The sequence below is a fragment of the Chaetodon trifascialis genome, chromosome 23 (genome assembly GCF_039877785.1).
Source record: "Chaetodon trifascialis isolate fChaTrf1 chromosome 23, fChaTrf1.hap1, whole genome shotgun sequence".
Taxonomy (NCBI): Eukaryota; Metazoa; Chordata; class Actinopteri; order Chaetodontiformes; family Chaetodontidae; genus Chaetodon; species Chaetodon trifascialis.
The window spans coordinates 4643905-4661933 of record NC_092078.1 but is presented as its reverse complement, the minus strand read 5'-3'; the positions used below and the strand labels follow the sequence as shown (position 1 = coordinate 4661933).

The following is an 18029-nucleotide window of genomic DNA, read 5'->3' as shown; positions in this document are numbered from 1 at the left end:
TCTCCTAACAATACTGGCAATAGTGCTTTTTATGGGCAGTAGTATTTTTATAATCTGTACATAATGTTCATATAGTTGTTTTTCAGTTTTGTATCCTGCGCACTTTTTTATCTGGACCCTTTTGTGCGACTGTTTTTGCTTTTTCTAACACTTGCTGGCTGTAAAGATTTAACTTCCCCACCGTGGGGAAGTAAAAGTCAAAGTATCTGTTCCACCGTTTCCACCCTGAGGATGCTGGTGAAGAGTTTGATCATTACGGGTGTATGTTTGCGTGCTCGCATACGTGGTCGCGCGTGACGTCACGGAGCACCAAAGCGCGACTTTAGACTGTAAAGACATCAAAGCCGCTCAGCCTATAAGAGTCAGGATCAGGTCTCACAGCACAGAGCGCTGAACGATCGAGACCAGTACGAATCAAAGGCAACGTCAGAAGCAGAAACTTGTGAGGAACCTGAACACAATCACCACAGACACTAAAGACATGGAGAACATTTCTGAGGTCACCATGGTTGAGCCTTTTAGATCCACGTCTCCTAATATCCCTCCAGCCTCTGCTTGGGGACCCACAACCGAGGAAGGACAGGAGCCCCAGCCCCCCGTCACCCCCCCAGCCTCCGCTGGAGAGGCCACACCCGAGGAGGGGGGAAAGGAGCTCCAGCCCCCCGCCACCCCCCCAGCCTCCGCTGGAGAGGCCACACCTGAGGAGGGGGGACAGGAGCTCAGGCTCTTCGTCACCCTGCTGACGGCCAGAGTGTTGATCAAGTGCAGCGCTTTCGAGGAACGCAGCCATGAGGAGTGGACCACGCACATCAAGAGACTCCGAGACGAAACGATGGAGGGTCTGTCCAACATCACAAACTTCGTCTGTCCGGATCTCAAGACCACCAGGAAGCTGTGCAAGACTGTGATCAAAGAGCTGAAGAAGAAGTTCGGTAGCAGGCGGCAGCTGGAGGCTCTCATCAAACTAGAGGATCCAGCTGTGGACGCGACCGTCGTCCAGACTCTGCAGGACTGCATCCGGGATTTCCATGCGAGGCCAGCGGTGGAGAAAATCGCCATCGGTTCCTGGAAATCTATAACAAAATATGTGCTCATATTCATGGGCTATTTTCTGGGTTTCGTTGCCTTCTTCTTGGTTGGCATTCTTGCCTAAGACCTGACTGGGGGGTGGGGTGGGGGGTTGGGGGGGGGCTCTGACAGGGGATGACACGCAGCACAGGTCCGGGCTGGAGTCCAGCTTGGGCCGGCAAAGCTGCTGCAGAGGTCCCTGTCAGAAGAAGATGGGAGCGCACAGAGACGCAGTGATCAACACTGTGTCCTCTGAGAGTCACTGCGACAAGACTCTTGAGGCTGTGCGCGCCTCCCGCTGTCATACGGGTTTTCTCCGGGTGCTCCGGTTTCTCCCACACTATAAATTACACAGTAAATTTGTAAATTGTATTTTTCATGTTTCAGGAACTTCTTCCAGTTCTAATACAACTGGTCAATGTTTACACAGGTTATATTCAACTTATCTGAGCCAACAAGGTATAAAATGCAGAATTGACCAAAAACTAAGAAATGCTGAGCTCGCTTACAGGACTGGCTCCTTCATCCCAGCAGCTGTCACACCAACATGTCACCAGGAGCTTTTCTCCTAACAATACTGGCAATAGTGCTTTTTATGGGCAGTAGTATTTTTATAATCTGTACATAATGTTCATATAGTTGTTTTTCAGTTTTGTGTCCTGCGCACTTTTTTATCTGGACCCTTTTGTGCGACTGTTTTTGCTTTTTCTAACACTTGCTGGCTGTAAAGATTTAACTTCCCCACCGTGGGATCAATAAAGTCTGATCTTAGAGGGGTGAAAGTTCAATATTTGCCTCTGGGATGTAGTGGAGCAGAAGGATAAAACAGCATAAAATGGAAATTTTAAACAAAGTATATCCAACTTGTGCTACTTTGTGCTTCTATTCCACCATGTGCCACTATTGAACTTTTACTCCACTACATTAATTTCACAACTTTTGAAACTTTCCCATAGTTTACCAGAAAACTCAAGAAGTTTTATGTATACAATATACACTAAAACTCGTCATATACAATATAATGATATACCAGTACTGTTATTTTGATACCATGAGTACATTTTACAGATAAAATATCAGTTGATCTGTATAAAAACACTGTACAACAAGTGCCTGTTTGGTGGTGTGACTCAGACTCATGTTGACTAAGACAGACAGTCAGACAACTACTCTGACACCAGCAGATCATGGTCAAGGTTGGACTCTTTTGAATCAAGGCTGCGGTCGAAGCTCCTCAGCAGCCACAGCTGGATGAACGCCCCGGAAACCTGATGCACGACGGCAGGACTGCTGCGTGCATGAGCACACTAGACCAGAAAAGGAGAAACTCAGAGCGACGGCAACAGAGATAACAGGAGAGCAGGCTGGTATGAAACACAAAAGGGTTTAATAACAAAAAGTGTCCACAAAAACGGGAGTAACAAAAGGCGAGAGCAAGAAACACTCCGAATAATAACTAAAGGTGTCCTCCAAAACGGGAATCAACTAAAAGCGAGAGTAGAAAACACTCTGAACAGGATGAGCTCCAACTCCTCTCACAGGCAGGCTGGGCTGGGCAGAGGGCTTACAGGGAGGTAAGACACCTGGAAAAAAAAAAAAGGAAACAATGCACAGGTGAGTGGAAGGTAAGGCAAGGCAAAATGACCCACTCAGGCAGAGGAACGGACAGAGGACCACTGTGGGAAGCAGACGATCCGACAAATACTGGGAGACTCAGCCGAGTTTAAATACGACTGCTGATTGTCTGTGATGGTTTGCAGGTGTGAGAGGAGGCGGGGCTGGAGGAGCTGAGTGACAGGTGTAGTCACAGCGCGGACCTGGACAAGCAAAGGAAGACAGACAAGACACAAGAGGACTGGTGAAACCACAAGGAACTGGTGCAGCCTGACAAGGATTGGCTCTATTTTTAACCAAATACTTAAATTTGTTGAATTGGTCTGCTGCAAAATGAGAATGCTGCCTTGAAACCACAGAAACCCTTTTGTTTATTGATTTTCAACATGTTTCCAAGTTTCCTTACTTTTAAAAATGATGCTAGCTGGTGGCTACCAGCTAATTAGTTGCAAAGTTTTCAGTGCAGGGTCATCCAGATCCAGATATCAAGGTGAACGCTTAAAGTACTGGAGCAAAAAATGAATACGAATGCAACACATTTGTTCAGAGGGAGTCAAAAAGTAAACTCCAAACACGACATTTTAAAGACTTTTTATTGAGTTGTAGCTACTTAAATGAATAGTTCAACATCGTATGAAGTACGTGTCTTTGCTTACTTCCTGATAGTTAGAAGACAAGTTTGATACCACTCTCGCTTAAAAGAGTACGCTAGAAATGAAGCTACAACCCGCAACTGCTTAGCTTAGCTTAGCATAAAAACTAAAATGTAGGGGAATACAGCTCACCTGGCTCCATTCTAAGGTAACAATACCCACCTGCTAGCACATCGAATGGTCAAGAATCAACACGCTATGTCTTTTGTTCTGTACAAAAGCCAAATCAGGTTTAGGAAGCTTGCTAGCAAACAGCGAACTTTCCAGTGGAGCTATTAACCCTCCATAAAACCACGGCTTGTCATTTTTACACTTTGGTACATGTACTAATTATTGACCTTTAGATGTGCTAGCATGCAGATATTGTTACATTAGAACTGAGCCAGGAGCTTTTAGCTTTTATGTCAAGCTAAGCTAACTGGCTGCTGGCAGTAGCTTCATATTTAACAGACAGACAAGCGAGTGGTAGCCGTCTTCTCAGCTGACTCTCAGCAAGAAAGCGAATGAGCGCATTTCCCTACTACTGTATTTAAGACAATATTTCAGAGCTGAAGAATGACAGAGCTTAGAGATATGTGACTGGGTGCTGTAGGCTGCAGCCGAGCAGATCCACCAGCCAGCTAACATTTGGTGAAAGAGCCCAGAAGGAGGATCTGCACGCTGACAGCCGCTCGAGACGTGTTTTAGCAGAGAGCAATGCCGATGGTTCAGCGAGCACAGAAAGCAAAACAGACCGTGTTTTAAAGAGGTCGTGGGATAAAACACAACCCTCAGTGTTCAATTTCAGAAACACAAGGGCATCAGAGAGAACTTAGGCTTTTTCCTTTTTTATTCCTGGAAGGATTGCTGCAGATCAATCTGTTCCGCCTGGCAACATGTCACTCGTTTCTCAGTTAGGAGTAATGCAGTGTGCACAGCAGTGTGAATGGACTGTCATTTGAATAATTTCCATCAAGTCACAAAACATTTCGATCACCTTTGCCGAAGCACAAAGAAGAAAGGGCGTGTCGCTCAGACTGGAAATGTTTCTCATTCATTCATCCCCCCCCCCCCCCACTGATACATTCATGTAAAAATAAGATAACACAAGCAGAGATCTTTGGAGACATGTAAAAAGAAGGCATACAGTGTGAGAAAAAAAAAAAATATGGCAGAGATTGTAGCAGGGATCAAACACTGGCATTCATTTAGGGTTGTGTATCCGGCTAAGGGTCTGAAATCAAATCAAATCATATCAAAAAAGAAAAAAATGCTTCAAAGATTCTGTGAAAAAAAAAAAAGCTGTTTAGAAATACATATCTACACCAAGCCATCCAGGTACAAGGTAGATAAGTTAGGGTACATTTAGTTGCTAACAACGCTAAAAGTCTCTCTGTTCCTTGTCAGTAATGCGTATCTTGATGTGACTCACAAAAACATAAAACATCTGGACCAGCGCTAACTTCATGAGGATATGTAGCTTGAATGGGGATCTACTGATAGATTACGGGTCACCTGCCAGCTCAGCTAACTTCTGACGTTCCTTGAAAACAGCTCTATATGATGTTTTTCATGTTTCGCCCTGCAGCGTGTATGCATGGCTCACCATGATTCACCGTCTCCTTGGCATTTAAGGGAACGTCCGTTAACTGGTCTGACATCTTGAGTGAAAGCGTGAAAACATTAATGACGTAAAAGCCTACTTAAAAGGTAAATGCGCACAGAACCACATAGGGCGGTAAAAGGTGATTTTAGACCTTTAACCATGTTGAGCACAGCCTAAAAAGTGACGGCAAACACCTGCTGTGACCTCACTGCTCATTTACACTTGTCATTTCATATGTGCAACTTAGGCTGCCGTTATCTTCAGGACACACACTGTCACCGGATTGCTCCCATAGACTTTGCTCACTCAGTATCCACTTTATAAAGTACGCTTATCTAAAACGAATGCAGACTAATGCAAGAGCCCTGCAATAAATCCCACTTTCACAGACGTCCAGGCTGCAGTTTGTGGTGCTGATAAATGATGTTGCATTCCAGGTGTTCATAATGTTTCATCCAACCCATTTATAGCCGAGAGAATAACAGAAACAACACAATAAAATCATCACAAAGCACAAACTACAGCCTCCAAGATGATCATAAAGTTGAATCAACAACTCTAAATCTGCTTGATGAAGTGAAGATTTATAGCAGGGTCACTGGATTACACTGCATTCATTTCAGCTACGTCTACCTAATAAACTGGCAACTGAGTGCAAGTCTCTCCAAGACAGATGTATTTGTTGTATTTATTTCTAAATTTATTTCTAAAACCACCTTCCAGGGCATGAAGTTCCTAAGATGAACTGGGATCTTTGAACGGCAGAAAATTCCCATTAAACCACGCGGTTACATGGACCTGCAGCATTGGAGTGCATTAAAAATGAAAACAAAGATTTGATGAGATATTACACTTGTGCACACACATAAAAAAGGATATAAATCACTTGCTCAGAACAGAATTACACCTTGCAGCTCCCCCCGTGCCTGCATCTGTGTTGGCTTGATTTAATTCCTTTCTTTGCATGATTATATTGTCCTTATGCGTGCATTGTGGATAACGTGGTTCTTTTGTGGAGTCCGTGGTCTGGTCCCTCTCTTTGCTTTGCTTGCATCAAATAAATTATCTACAGCTTGTTTAGCACCCCTCAAAAGTCACAAATGAGGCCCCACAGTTAAGGTGGACTTGGCTATTAAGGTGCTTTCTGGATCCAACATTCCTACTGGTCCACTCTAACCAGTCCCTAGTTAAAGGCAGACAGTTAGGAGTTGTTAAGCTAGTCCAACAAGTCCACCTCGGTCATTTAAGCTGTACACGTTGTCTCTTCCTGCTTAAGGAGTCCATTAGGAACTGGATGGGTGACGATGTTTTGTTACAGTGCTGTGTTTAGCAGGATGATACTGGACATAACCATGTAGTCAATGTCACTGAGCTCACTGGAGGCCTAAAAAACAGAAATAATGTGGTCTCTGGCAACAAAATCACAGCTCCAGGAAGGAAATCATCTCCCCTTGTTATATCTAGAACCTCCAGGACTCCTCCATCGAGCTCTGATTGTGGAATGTGGAGCAAAATGTCAGCACAAGAGAAAAACAGCTCTTCTTAACGATGGCATTAGGATCTAATGGTGCTGACTAAACTTTTTTTTTTAAAATGATATGTGCTATGAGGATGTTGGGCACCAACATAAAAGTAATCGTTTCGTATGTGATCATGTAATTGCATATCGGAGGAGTCGAGAAAATTGGGAAGTGGTGGGAGGAGAGGTGAAGGAGGACATGATGGGAGAAAGAAGGATTAAACAAGTCAAGAGTATCATCGTATTTTGGCGAAGAACCACAATGGATCCTCTTTCTAAGGCCTTTCTGAGACTTTCAGGGAGGGTTTTTCAGGCAGGAAACCCAAAACAAAACTAAAGGAATTGAATCATGGGAGCCCTCGCAAGGAAATGAGCATCTGTGATCCTTCCTCTCTGAGAAATAAAAGGTATACAGAACTGGGCAGAACCCTTCAGCTATCCACCCACGGTCCAGGTGTTCTTCTCCGCCTTCTACCGGTCGTTTCATTGAAATTCCTCTGTATCCAGTCTGAAGAAAGAGCTAGAGGGTTACCAACAGTTTCAGTCAGAGCGCTGACGCCACAGTCCGACAGCCACTCCCCCCTGAATCCTTCCTGGGTCCCTCCCCTTTCCACCTTCAGTCGCAAAACTCTTCCCAGATCAACATAGGCAGCGGCGGTCACTCTTGGTCACTTCCTCCGAGGAGTGAACTACATTGGGGACAAACCCGCTCTTCACGCCCTCCCAGCCCTCCTGGATCGTGATATCGCCAGACCGCACCAGGGCAAAGATGTCCCTGGTCAGCTCGGTAAAGGCGTGTTCCACGTTGATGGCGTCACGGGCCGACGTCTCGACGTAGCGCATCCCATACGCCCCTGCCAGCTTCTCTGCTTCCTGACGGGTCACCTAGAAGAAGAAGTTAAGTGATGAGAGTGAACAGAAGAAGACCTAAGGTGGGAAACCATTGTTTCCTGCTTTAAAGTTGGTATTATATGAGTGCAGACAGAGCTTTTTGCACTGTCATCACTGGTGATATTTTTGCTTTCTCTCTGCCAGTCGGCCAAAGAGAATTGCTTAAATAACAATGACAACTCGCCTCTGATCTAAATGTGAACAAAAAGTTATTTTTAATGCTGCAGACTTTGCTAAATTGGGCACTGCGTAACATTCATAACTATCCCCAGCAGCACACTTTAACTCAACATGGCCTCATGAAAATTGACTTTTCCATTCGCTTTCACGGTGTCCACACCTGACGCTGTGCCTCCAGGTCGCATTTGTGGCCCACCAATAGGAAGACGATGCTGTGCGGCTGGACATGGCTGCGAGCCTCCTCCAGCCAATCGTGGACGTTCTGGAAGGAGCGGCGGTTGGTGATGTCGAACAGGAGGAGCCCGCCCACAGAGTTACGGTAGTAAGCCCTGGTGATGGACCTGCAGAGGGTGCAAAATGGAGGGAAAGATGAAGAAGATCAGCGCCAGATGCAACTATTGCCAAGTACATTAGACGTACAGGAATTAGTCTCAGTGAAGAAGAAGAAAGGCAAACTGACCATTTGAGCCTTGACCCCATAACACTGCTGCTGCACCTATGAAGCTTTTTGCAGTGTACAACGCCAACATTAGCAGATTTACCATTCAAAATGAAGTGTCCTTGATTTCAGACAGAGATGAAGGTAAAAAAAGGAAGGAAGACATGTCATCGCTAGACAGGCTGAATTGACAACTGTCGCTGGCAGATTTTATCGCCTGTAGCTGTTGCTAATCAAGTGCTAGCTTCATTGTTGCTTAGGAGTTGCTGGAGTGTAAACCTGAGAGCAGCGCAGACCTCCATCTAGTCCACCTAGAACCATCATCCACACAGCTGAGAAACGCGAGGCTATGCGTTATTGTTAGCGGAGCGTTTCTTATCTTAACACTTCGTTAGCTAACAGAGGCCTTGGAAGTCACATTCAGGTAACGCTGGCTTCGGGTCACGCAGACTCCTCTTAGCTTTCAGGCTTTGGAAAGGCTATTACGTCTGTTCAGGATAAAGACACAAACAGCCAATAAGACGTGATGAATCCAGGAAAAGCTAATCAGAGGAGGAAAGTGATGACAGGAAGTGTGAAAGGAGGAAAAGAAGCAGAGGTGACGGAGGCGTCAAGTGGAGGATGTAGATGGTAGTGAAAGGCCTGAATTTGATTTGAATTCATTTTGATGTTTAATTAATTGTTGTTGGCTCTAACTAACTCAGACTGAACATGAAATGGCATATACTGAGAAAGCCCCTCCAACAAGCATCACACTGATAGCTTAGCACTGGTAACCTTGATCCAACAATATCCACATCAGCCGTTAAAAGCTAATGTCAGCAGAGCCTGTTACGAAACAAACACTGCAGCCCGACTGGGAGGAAAAGTGTTGCTAGAGTTTGACGAGATGCGACACCCTGCACGCACACGCAGCCACCAGCCCTCCGATGACGCGTCTGTCTTCCCACAACGTCCTCGCAGGGCCAACGTCAACATGAAGATAACGAGAGGGAAAATTACCGACTCGAGCCAGAGACAGACGTGCCATGAGAGAGGAAGGGGGGGGATTAGTCAACGGGGAGGATGCAGTTGGAGAGGAGTAGGTGGCAAATCACACACACACACACACACACACACACACACACACACACACACACACACACACACACACACACACACACACACACACACAAACACACATATATATAAAGCTATGGAGGGGGGGATCACACAGCTAGCGGCCGTGACTAAGATGAGATCTGCGTCGTCAGAGGACTGACAGCGGAGATGAGGTGGATTCAGATCAGTGGGGAGGAATACTACAGCATCACAAAGGACCAAAACACATAAAAATACCATTACTAGTGGATACTTCCCCAAAATGGCTACAGAACATGAGTCAAAATGGCTTCTTCAGTGGCTCAAAGGATGCTGGGAGCTTTAAACCCGCCCCTAGATGAAGTTAAATAGAGACAAATTTAAGTTAAATTCCTTGTGACGTGTTTAAGATAAAGGATGCAGCAGAGACCATTTACTTATTGTTGAGGTACGAGTGGAGGTCGGCACAGGATGTTTTATTTTGAAAATTTACTTGCTTCTTGGCACCGTTCCTCTGTCTGACTTCCTGTCTTTCTCGATCTGCTCTGTGCAGCCTTTTCCTTTCCGGAGCTCATTTGTTCCCCTTAAAGAAATAAATCTTTAAAACCAGCTCACAAATTTGTAGTTTTAATGCTTTTAAAAGATTCAGATTTTCATCAAATGTCACTGAAACAATAGTGAAAGGAACTGTTTTCAGCAGCAGATTGACACTCGTTTGGATTGCGTGTTGGTATTTTCAGCAGCAACAAGTCAGCCAGTAAAACAGCGTGACTCATTGTGTTTTTTAATAGTTTTTGGGCAACAATAGAGCTCTATGGCACAGAGGAGTGACACACATTCAGCTCAATGGTACGATCAAATCACTGTTTCTGACGTGAAGAAAAACACCACATTTTCTGCTTGACGGCCAATATCAATTAAATTTCATTCAAGCTCAACTAACATCAACTAATGATCATCACTGATTATTAATCCTTTGGTCTATTCAGTGCCAGAAAATCCTGAACAATGCTGTCAGAATTTCCTCAAACCCAAAGCGATGTTTTCATAAAGTTTTGTCCAATCAACGTCCAAAAATCCCCAATTTAATCGACTCTAAACTTAAGAGTACGACAGACATGTTTAACCTAATCCTTCTAGAACAGTTCGAGCAACACAAATCGATCCCATCACAGATTCATTCGTCAGAAATGCTCAGACTTTCTCTTCAAAATGGCTCCTTGATGTTTGACAAAGGTTGTGATTTGTCCCTCAGCCTCCGGGGGGGGGGAACGTGTCGCGGTTGCTATGGAGACAGGTGACAGGTGAGACCGGTCCCCTTCTGTCGAGATGATGAGTGTTGGGGTGTGCGTGTGCGAGCATGTGTGAAAGATGCACTCTGGGCTGCGAGGTGTGCGTCAGTATCAGACCCTCAGCGCTCTGATGGGGAAATGTTTCCTGTACTTTTCGGCGTTCGGTGTCCTGCAGGGACAGCGGTGGACTCGCCAAATCTTACTGCTGATGGCAAACTTCTGGCCCCGTAGCTGTCACCATATTTCACGTTTGGCCAGATACTGAATCGGTGCCACTGATCTTGGCCGTCCGCCGTCAAACTGCTCTTTAGACGACTCATTTCGAGAACGTGAGACTGAACCGTGTTTGAATAAAGTGTCCTCCTCAGATCTTTTACCGCCAAAACTGGTTTATTGTATTCCACCTCAGGCAGAATCATGTGAACTTCCGCCATTAAGAGCGCTTTTGTCTGTTTACTCATTAGAAACACCCCCTCTGGTTGTTTTCTCACCTCAAACCGAGTAACTTCTTGTTCTGTTGAGCAAACCAGTCCCAGGTAGTAATTCGAGTTTTGAGACCTCCGGGCGCTGCTACGTCCCAAGCACCTCCCACGTATTCCCTAACATTAAGTCCTAATGGTCCAATTTTTTAATTAACAAAGCACATTTAGAATGCTGAGATATAAACAAAACCATTTCTGCCTTAGATAAATGAATCTGTGCTGGAAATGTCCTACACTTGCAGGCTGACACTGTTTCTGTCTGGAACCAGCTGTTAATCAGTCGTCTAATCTTTCTGATCTCGTAATCATGTGAGTTTTTTTCTTTATTCTTTTTCCATTAAAGACAGGAGGAAACATTTCACTCTTTCAGTTTCCAGATAAATCAGATTTAAAAGTGATAAACCACAAGTTCCTCGTTCCGCTTGGCGCTCGGGGACATCTGCGGCGCTGGCTGGCCTTGATTCTGCACTGCATTTCCCAGAGATCACCTGGCAGCAGCTGCATGTTGTGAGTACCTTCGACTTTTCTCTTTCTGTCAGTCCGCTGCTCGTCCTGTCCGCCCAGTTCTTCTTCCTGCGTTACCTCTTGCTGTGCACTGCTGCTTTTTTATTTTAGCCAGAAAAGACAGAAGATGTTTCGAGACAGCAACGGTGAATCAGCTCCTTTTATATATTTATACGCGATCACACACCCCCTCCCCATCTCCTCTTCCTCATCCTGTGCACGAGCACGAACGCCACCTGTTGCTGATTGGCTGGACTGGTGTTGTGTGGCGCGCTCTGAGCCCCTTTGTTTCCCATCTACAGAGCCGGGGCTGTGTGTTTGTGCAGCGCGCACACAGTTATCAGACAGCCAGGAGACGAGACCGATCTGTCTCCACGGTGACTCAGCTCACCTTTGAGGGAATCACCTTTAACACAGTGTGAATGAAACGCTCGCTTTGTCTTCATCACATCATCTTTATGCCAAAATATTCCAGAATATGTCCGTGCTCAGTGGCGGAATTTAAATAAATGCATTGCCAGTACAGTTTCGAGGTAGTTGTACTTTACTTGAGTATTTCCATTTGGTGCTATTTTATACTTAGTGCTTCACGACAAGGGGAATATTTCATTTTTTCCTCCATTACATTTGTTAGACATGATGCATTTTTATAGATTAAAAAGAACATAGTTCAACCTCAACAAGCTAAAAAACATTAAAATACTGCTCACACACTGACGTATCAGTAAAAGTACCAGTAAATATGATAATATAACACTTAATGGATTCATTCTGCATAATGAGAACTTTTACTTTTGATGCTTTAAGCACAAGTTTTGTGAATAATACCTCTTAGAATGAAGGGTTGTTTACTTGAAGTGGACTATTTTTATAGTGTGGTACAGTTACTTTCACTTCGGGATTTGAACACTTCTTTCACCTCCTGTCATGCAAACAAATACCACAAATTACCACACATCGCGCTGTGGTCCCTGATGGCGTTTTATAGTAACATAATAAAGTAAAACCCACAGATGTTACTGTATATTAACCTCAGCACAGACTTAGGTCGTTAAAGCTGTTCCCACCTGAAGCGCTCCTGCCCCGCGGTGTCCCAGATCTGCAGCTTGATCCGCTTCCCAGGCTCGATCTCCACCAGCCGGGAGAAGAAGTCCACGCCGACGGTGGGGTCCGACACCTGGGCGAAGCGGCCCTCCGTGAACCGCCGGATCAGACACGACTTGCCCACCGTGGAGTCCCCGATGACGATCAGCCGGAACTGATAAAGCCATATCGCCTCCATGACTTGGCTGTGCCTGTCTGTCGCTCTTCGCCGCTGTCTGTCTGTCTATCTGTCTGTCAGTCTGTCTGTAGCGTCGAGTGAGCGCGTGCGTTTAGAGAGAAAGAGACAGAGATGAACAACATTAGAGCATTTATCTCAGGATGTTTACCATTTTCGTGATATTCGGCTGCGATGTGGGAAAGGCAGATCTCGAGGCCACGTTTTACGACGCCGAGCGCTGCTGAGCGCGCACGAGAAGCAATTCGTCCCCACGTATTGGTTCGTTCGGGCGCACGAGATGAGCGCGCAGGTAGGCTATTAACACGCAAGTCTTGATCAAAGTCGACCCACCGTGCGTAAAGACGCACACGACTCATTCAACAACACCGATGCGCCAGAGGTGTACACGTGTTGTCAATGTTTTCTAAAGCAGCTTAGCGACTGTCTGTGGGTTTGCTCTGTTAGTTAATCACGTTAGCGCATTACCTTTTGACCTTTACAGTAACATTTTGGTTATTTCTAACTCGGTCTAACATTCCTTCAGGGCAGAAAGGCGGTGGATTTTCGGCAAATTACCAGAAAACAGACGTCTTTTTTTGCAGACTGGTGTGTGCCTCGTTGGGCACGGTGGCCAAACTGTGTGCTCGGTTCATGTTAATGAAGAATTAATGTCAGGTGGACTTTATACTCAGCTGCCACACTCCTCTTTGTTATGTAGAGGAGAGCTAACGGTGTTGCTGAATGAGCTGTGTGCGTCTTTACGCACGGTGGGCGCGTTTACGCACTGAACAAACTGTTTAGCACTCCGGGTATTAAGCACCTGTAGGACAACTTTTATATTTATAGTACAATTTTGAGGTACATGTACTTAAATATTTCCACTTTATGCTAGTATAACCTTCTACTCCACTACATTTATTTGACAGCTTTAGTTACTTTGTACATTTAGATGATCGATACAATATAATCAGCGAATGACGTATTAATATGGACTGAGCTGCCCAGTAGTGTATAAAGGAACACAAACTGGCATTAAAGCAGTATTAAAGTGATGAAAACATGAATGTATGAATACACTATAGCTCACATTATTCTGCAGTGGGCAGTTCTGCATATAGTACTTTCACTTTTGGTGCTTTATGTATATTTTGATGCTGAAACTATAAGAGTGTTTTTCTACACTGCAGCATTGAAATATATCTATAGCAGCACTGTGCACAACATCACAGTCACACAGGGATTCATAATGTATGTGACTTAATGTTGATGTGCTACTTTATGGGTTTTTTATTCCAAACAGCTTTTCTATTTAAAAAAAAAAAAAAAAAGAGGAACCATGCAGCCGAATGTTCCCTGTCCCAGCTGTGTGCATCACTTTTTAGCGTCCCCTGGAAACAGTTTCTGCTGTTTGGTTGTGTTTTCTCTTCGGTGGAGATGTTTTCTTAATTTGTGATTCGTCTGTTGGAATTTGCTGTTTTCTTTGAGCTCTCGGGATACTTTTCGTGTATCTTCTATAATATCTGTAATAATAATACAACTATATCCTCTACGTCCATAATATTCCTACAGAACGCACATTGAGTGTGGTAGTCTTTGGCCGTTAATAATAACTTTACAGCCGGAGTAATCTCATACTTTATTGTTCTTCACGAAGCTTTCACACTAACATATATTCCCGTGACCTCTGCTCTACCTTCAGTCCTCCGTAACAAACATAAACTTCAAACCTGCTGTAGCATCACTGTTACTACTGAACGGAAACCCTGACGAGTCACGAGGGGCAAACATATTAAAACAATACATATTCCTGGACTGACGCCCCCTTGACTTGCTGACTGTAACATAACTTTAATTGGCTGTTTGCCCACACATCCCCCCTGAACACACATAACTGGCTTACTGTGTTTCATTGTATTCGGTGCGTGATTCAATTAAAACCACGAGATATCAGAGAAAATCCTCTTACGCTTTCCTCGTCACTTGATGGCGTCAATTGATGTTTTAATAAGCCAGCTTTTTGGATTATTGGCCGCCGCCTAATGCCCCTTTTTGATACGAGGCTTTGGCTCTTGAACGTGTGACCTGCTTGCCTTGCTAACATATTTGGACTCGTTCTGAATATTACCTCTACTTTTGGTACTCACATGTTGCTCATAATACTTTTTTGAGTTCAGGACTGCTTTTTCTACTTTGACTCCAGTAAAAGATCTTTCACTACTGCTTCACTATCAGGTCAGAGGAAAAGTAAAAGAAGTACTTTAATGGAGTTCTTATGATCCATGTACAGCAGTTTGCAGCACCCGTAAAGTCAATAACAACATAAAACAAGGGTTAAGAGGGTGATGTTTGATGTAGAGTCAGAGGAAATGAGTCGTAAGTTTATTCAAGTACTGTAATCAAGGCCATTTTTGTAGTACTTGTACTTGTATTTTCCATTTCCTGCGTCTTTTTGCTTCTTCACCACAATTCAGAGGCAAACATGGTACTTTTTACTCTCCTACATTAATCTGATAGCTTAAGTTACTGGTTACTTTACAGATTCAGATTAACGATACAAAATGTGTTGAACAAATAAAGAAGCAAACTTTACTGTCTCTGAGGGGACATTTGTCTCGGGCGCTGTCTCTGCTCACAAACAACTCTGATTCCACAGAAGTCTGGACGCTGTGTGAAACATGAATAAAAACAGAAAGCAATCATGAAGATGCTGTTCCTGAGCTCAGTCCTTGTACTGAGCCTTCCCAGGATGCCCCTCTCAGGCCCAACCATAATCCTCTCACCTGTTACCAGTGAGCCTGTTTACCTGTGGAATGATCCAAACAGGTGTTTTTGGACTCTTTAGTGTCTCCTGTCCCAACGTGTTTGAAACAAGAATAAGAATAAACAAGAATAAACAAATATTTACTGAAATCGACGAAGCTGATGAGGTCAAACATTAAATATATTGTGTTTTTGTTGTTTTTAATTAAGTTTATGTGAATAAAGATTGGCAAGTTTTGGGGACTCGGGTTGTATTAACCATCACAAAAACATCTTAAAAACATGAAATAGACATTTAGCTTTACATTTGACACAGTGATGCTGTCAGTTATTAGGATGTATTATTATTGATAAAGACTTTATTGGTGAAATTCAGTAAAGAATAAGCCTCGTGTTTAAGTCCACATTAATGCATCAATATTTAGAACTCAGTAATCCAACAGGCGACATATGATACTGAAGTACTTTTAGTAGTTTAAGCTTTATTTCCTGATGCTTTAATTTTTACTTGCTAACAGTGTTTCTTGCTACTTTACTTATTGCAAGTACAAGATCTGAGTGCTTCTCGGTTTAATGGAGGATTTTGTGAGCGCTGCCGTTCAATATCTGCCTCCTGCTGTAAACCTCTACAGTCCAGCTCCCCCTGAGCAGCCGGGCAGGGAGCCAGACGCGCAGCCTCCCATCAGCCCCGCTGTGGAGTCGGGTTGCGTAGCTCAGTCGGTATGCAAACATTAGCGGCCGAATCCCCGGTGAATAGCGGCCTTATGGGCTCCCACACCGGATGCGCTGGAGCAGCGTGGAGCTCCGCCACGGCCCACAGAGACATGTCCAACACATGGACGTCTGTCTCACCTCAAGCGTTCGTGTGTTTTTAATGTCTTGTAGTTGGTGATCGCTGCTGTTCGTGAGCATTACGGCTCCAGTGTGATGTTTTCATGATATTTTTACCGTAAATAAATATGAATGATGATGTTTCAGAGTCTAGTAAAGACCAGACTCCACGCAAACGTCTTATAGCAGAGATTGTTTTTACTGCAGGCTATTATTAGACGGCTGCACATCACGGCTGAAAAACAGGCCTTACGCTCTCTTAAGGAGCCACTTTCAGGGTTAAAAACACCAGAAATGACAGAAATGCGGACTGTGAGTGCTAAAAATCAGCCTACTTGGAGCAGCAGTGGAGCTTAGGCCAGAGCGGTTCCTCCTCTTTACGCTCTTTCCTTGCGCCGATCAGGACCGGGCTGATGCGGGCTCCATGGCACCGACAAGTCTGGCTGGGTCGATCCTGCAGGGCGCAGCAAAACCGCCGAAACTCTCACAAAACCTCCGGGAGTCGACGTTTAAGTGAGAGCCCCGAAAGCAGAGGCTGGTGTACGGCAGCAGGCCCCGGAGTCAGGGCTGGTTTCCTCGCTGATGTCGGGCCCGATCGAGAGCTGAAGGAAAAAACGCATCCAGAGCAGGTGCGATGAAAAAAAGCGGATCCTGCGGCCCAAACGGCGAGCGAGCCTCTCCTCTCTGTCTCCACCCCGAGAAGAGGGTCTGTTTATGAGGGCAGGGGGCTGGCTGTCAGAGGGGAACCCCGCCGTTTCATTCCTGCGCTGGCTGTGTTTGTGAGGGGGGTCGCTGCTGATGAAATGGCAGCAGGAGCAGCAGCATCATATAGCCTGACTCATCCCGCATCAGCACCACTACCGTAAAGGACCGCGGAGAGGCGCAACACCGAGGAAAAACGACTGTGGTGAATCTGAAAAGACACAAAACAGAGAATAATTAGTGCAAACAAACAATAAGAGCATTATTATTATTATCATTATTGTTGTTGTTGTTGTTGTTGTTGTTGTTGTTGTTGTTGTTGTTGTTGTTGTTGTTTTCATTTTTATTAATTTATACTGTTGTGTTTGTTGGAACCGGAGGGAAGCTGCACACTCACTGCGCCAGCGCGTCAGTGCGCAGGCGCGGAAGTGGGCGAGCGGAGAGGTGGGAGGTGTAGTTTTTACACGCGCGGCGCTCGACGTGTGCTTCTGTATGTGTGTGTTGTAATTTGAGGACTTGTGAGGGCCAGCTGAGCTCATGGAGATGAGGGCACGACGTTTGTTCTGCTATTTCCTGTTTCCTAAAGTGGCACAAAAACAACAACAGCAACAAAACAAACAAACAACAACAAAAAAACAGGTTTCTAGATTTGGATTTAAGGATGAGGGTAAAATGTGGGATTATTTTGTGGTGAGAATAGTTAATATTTGAAGATGCTGTGAGGCTGTGTTTTGTTTGAAGTCTTTTCTTTAAGTAACCCACATTTTGGGTGAACGTTGAGCTTCCAGCATGCATTAACAACCAGAACCAGGTTATTTCTGTAAATGTGAAACAGAGATCAGTTCTTGTAATCGTCCTTGAAAGCATCATCCTTCTGTTTTGGGTTGAGGTCAGAAGGTCAATCCTGGGCTCCATGAAGGATGTGGATCATGGCTGCAGGAAATGCCGTACCTGCTTCCAGGTAGACTTTACAATTGATGTTGTTCAGCTGGTCATTTTATTGAAATCGAAATATCTTTATTAATCTGGTGCAGTCTGTGGACACATCTGAGGAATCATTGAGTCACAAGAAAGGAAGAAAACTGCACAAGCAAAGAAAACTAGTTCAACAAACACACTTAATGGAGCTCATAATATGATGTCAGACTATGTGTCGCGACACCCAAAC

General features: G+C 44.6%; 2 protein-coding genes across 3 annotated transcripts in view; both read right to left on the bottom strand.

The window, feature by feature from the left end:
* Positions 1–18029, bottom strand: part of khnyn (KH and NYN domain containing) — a 133983-nt gene that overhangs the window by 82187 nt on the left and 33767 nt on the right. The gene's annotated exons all lie outside the window — the stretch shown is intronic.
* rab39bb (RAB39B, member RAS oncogene family b) lies at positions 3247–17295 on the bottom strand. Of its 2 annotated transcripts, none has more exons than XM_070993263.1 (4): positions 16495–17295; positions 12375–12654; positions 7671–7851; positions 3247–7324 (listed from the first exon to the last, which is right to left on the bottom strand). In XM_070993263.1, the coding sequence occupies exons 2-4, from the start codon at positions 12587–12589 to the stop codon at positions 7079–7081; spliced, it is 642 nt and encodes a 213-aa protein (XP_070849364.1). In that variant the 5' UTR covers positions 12590–12654; positions 16495–17295; the 3' UTR covers positions 3247–7078. The 2 variants fall into 2 exon arrangements, with proteins under 2 accessions (XP_070849364.1, XP_070849365.1); XM_070993264.1 differs by having other exon boundaries at positions 12375–12650; positions 16495–17023.

What these genes read in the sequence shown, in the direction of transcription:
- rab39bb (XM_070993263.1), bottom strand. Translation starts at nt 12,589, where the DNA reads ATGGAGGCGATATGGCTTTATCAGTTCCGGCTGATCGTCATCGGGGAC. An exon ending in GCGGGGCAGGAGCGCTTCAG is followed by an intron (nt 7,852 to 12,374) that starts GTGGGAACAGCT and finishes CACCCTCTGCAG; the next exon opens with GTCCATCACCAGGGCTTACT. An exon ending in ACCTGGAGGCACAGCGTCAG is followed by an intron (nt 7,325 to 7,670) that starts GTGTGGACACCG and finishes TTCTTCTTCTAG; the next exon opens with GTGACCCGTCAGGAAGCAGA.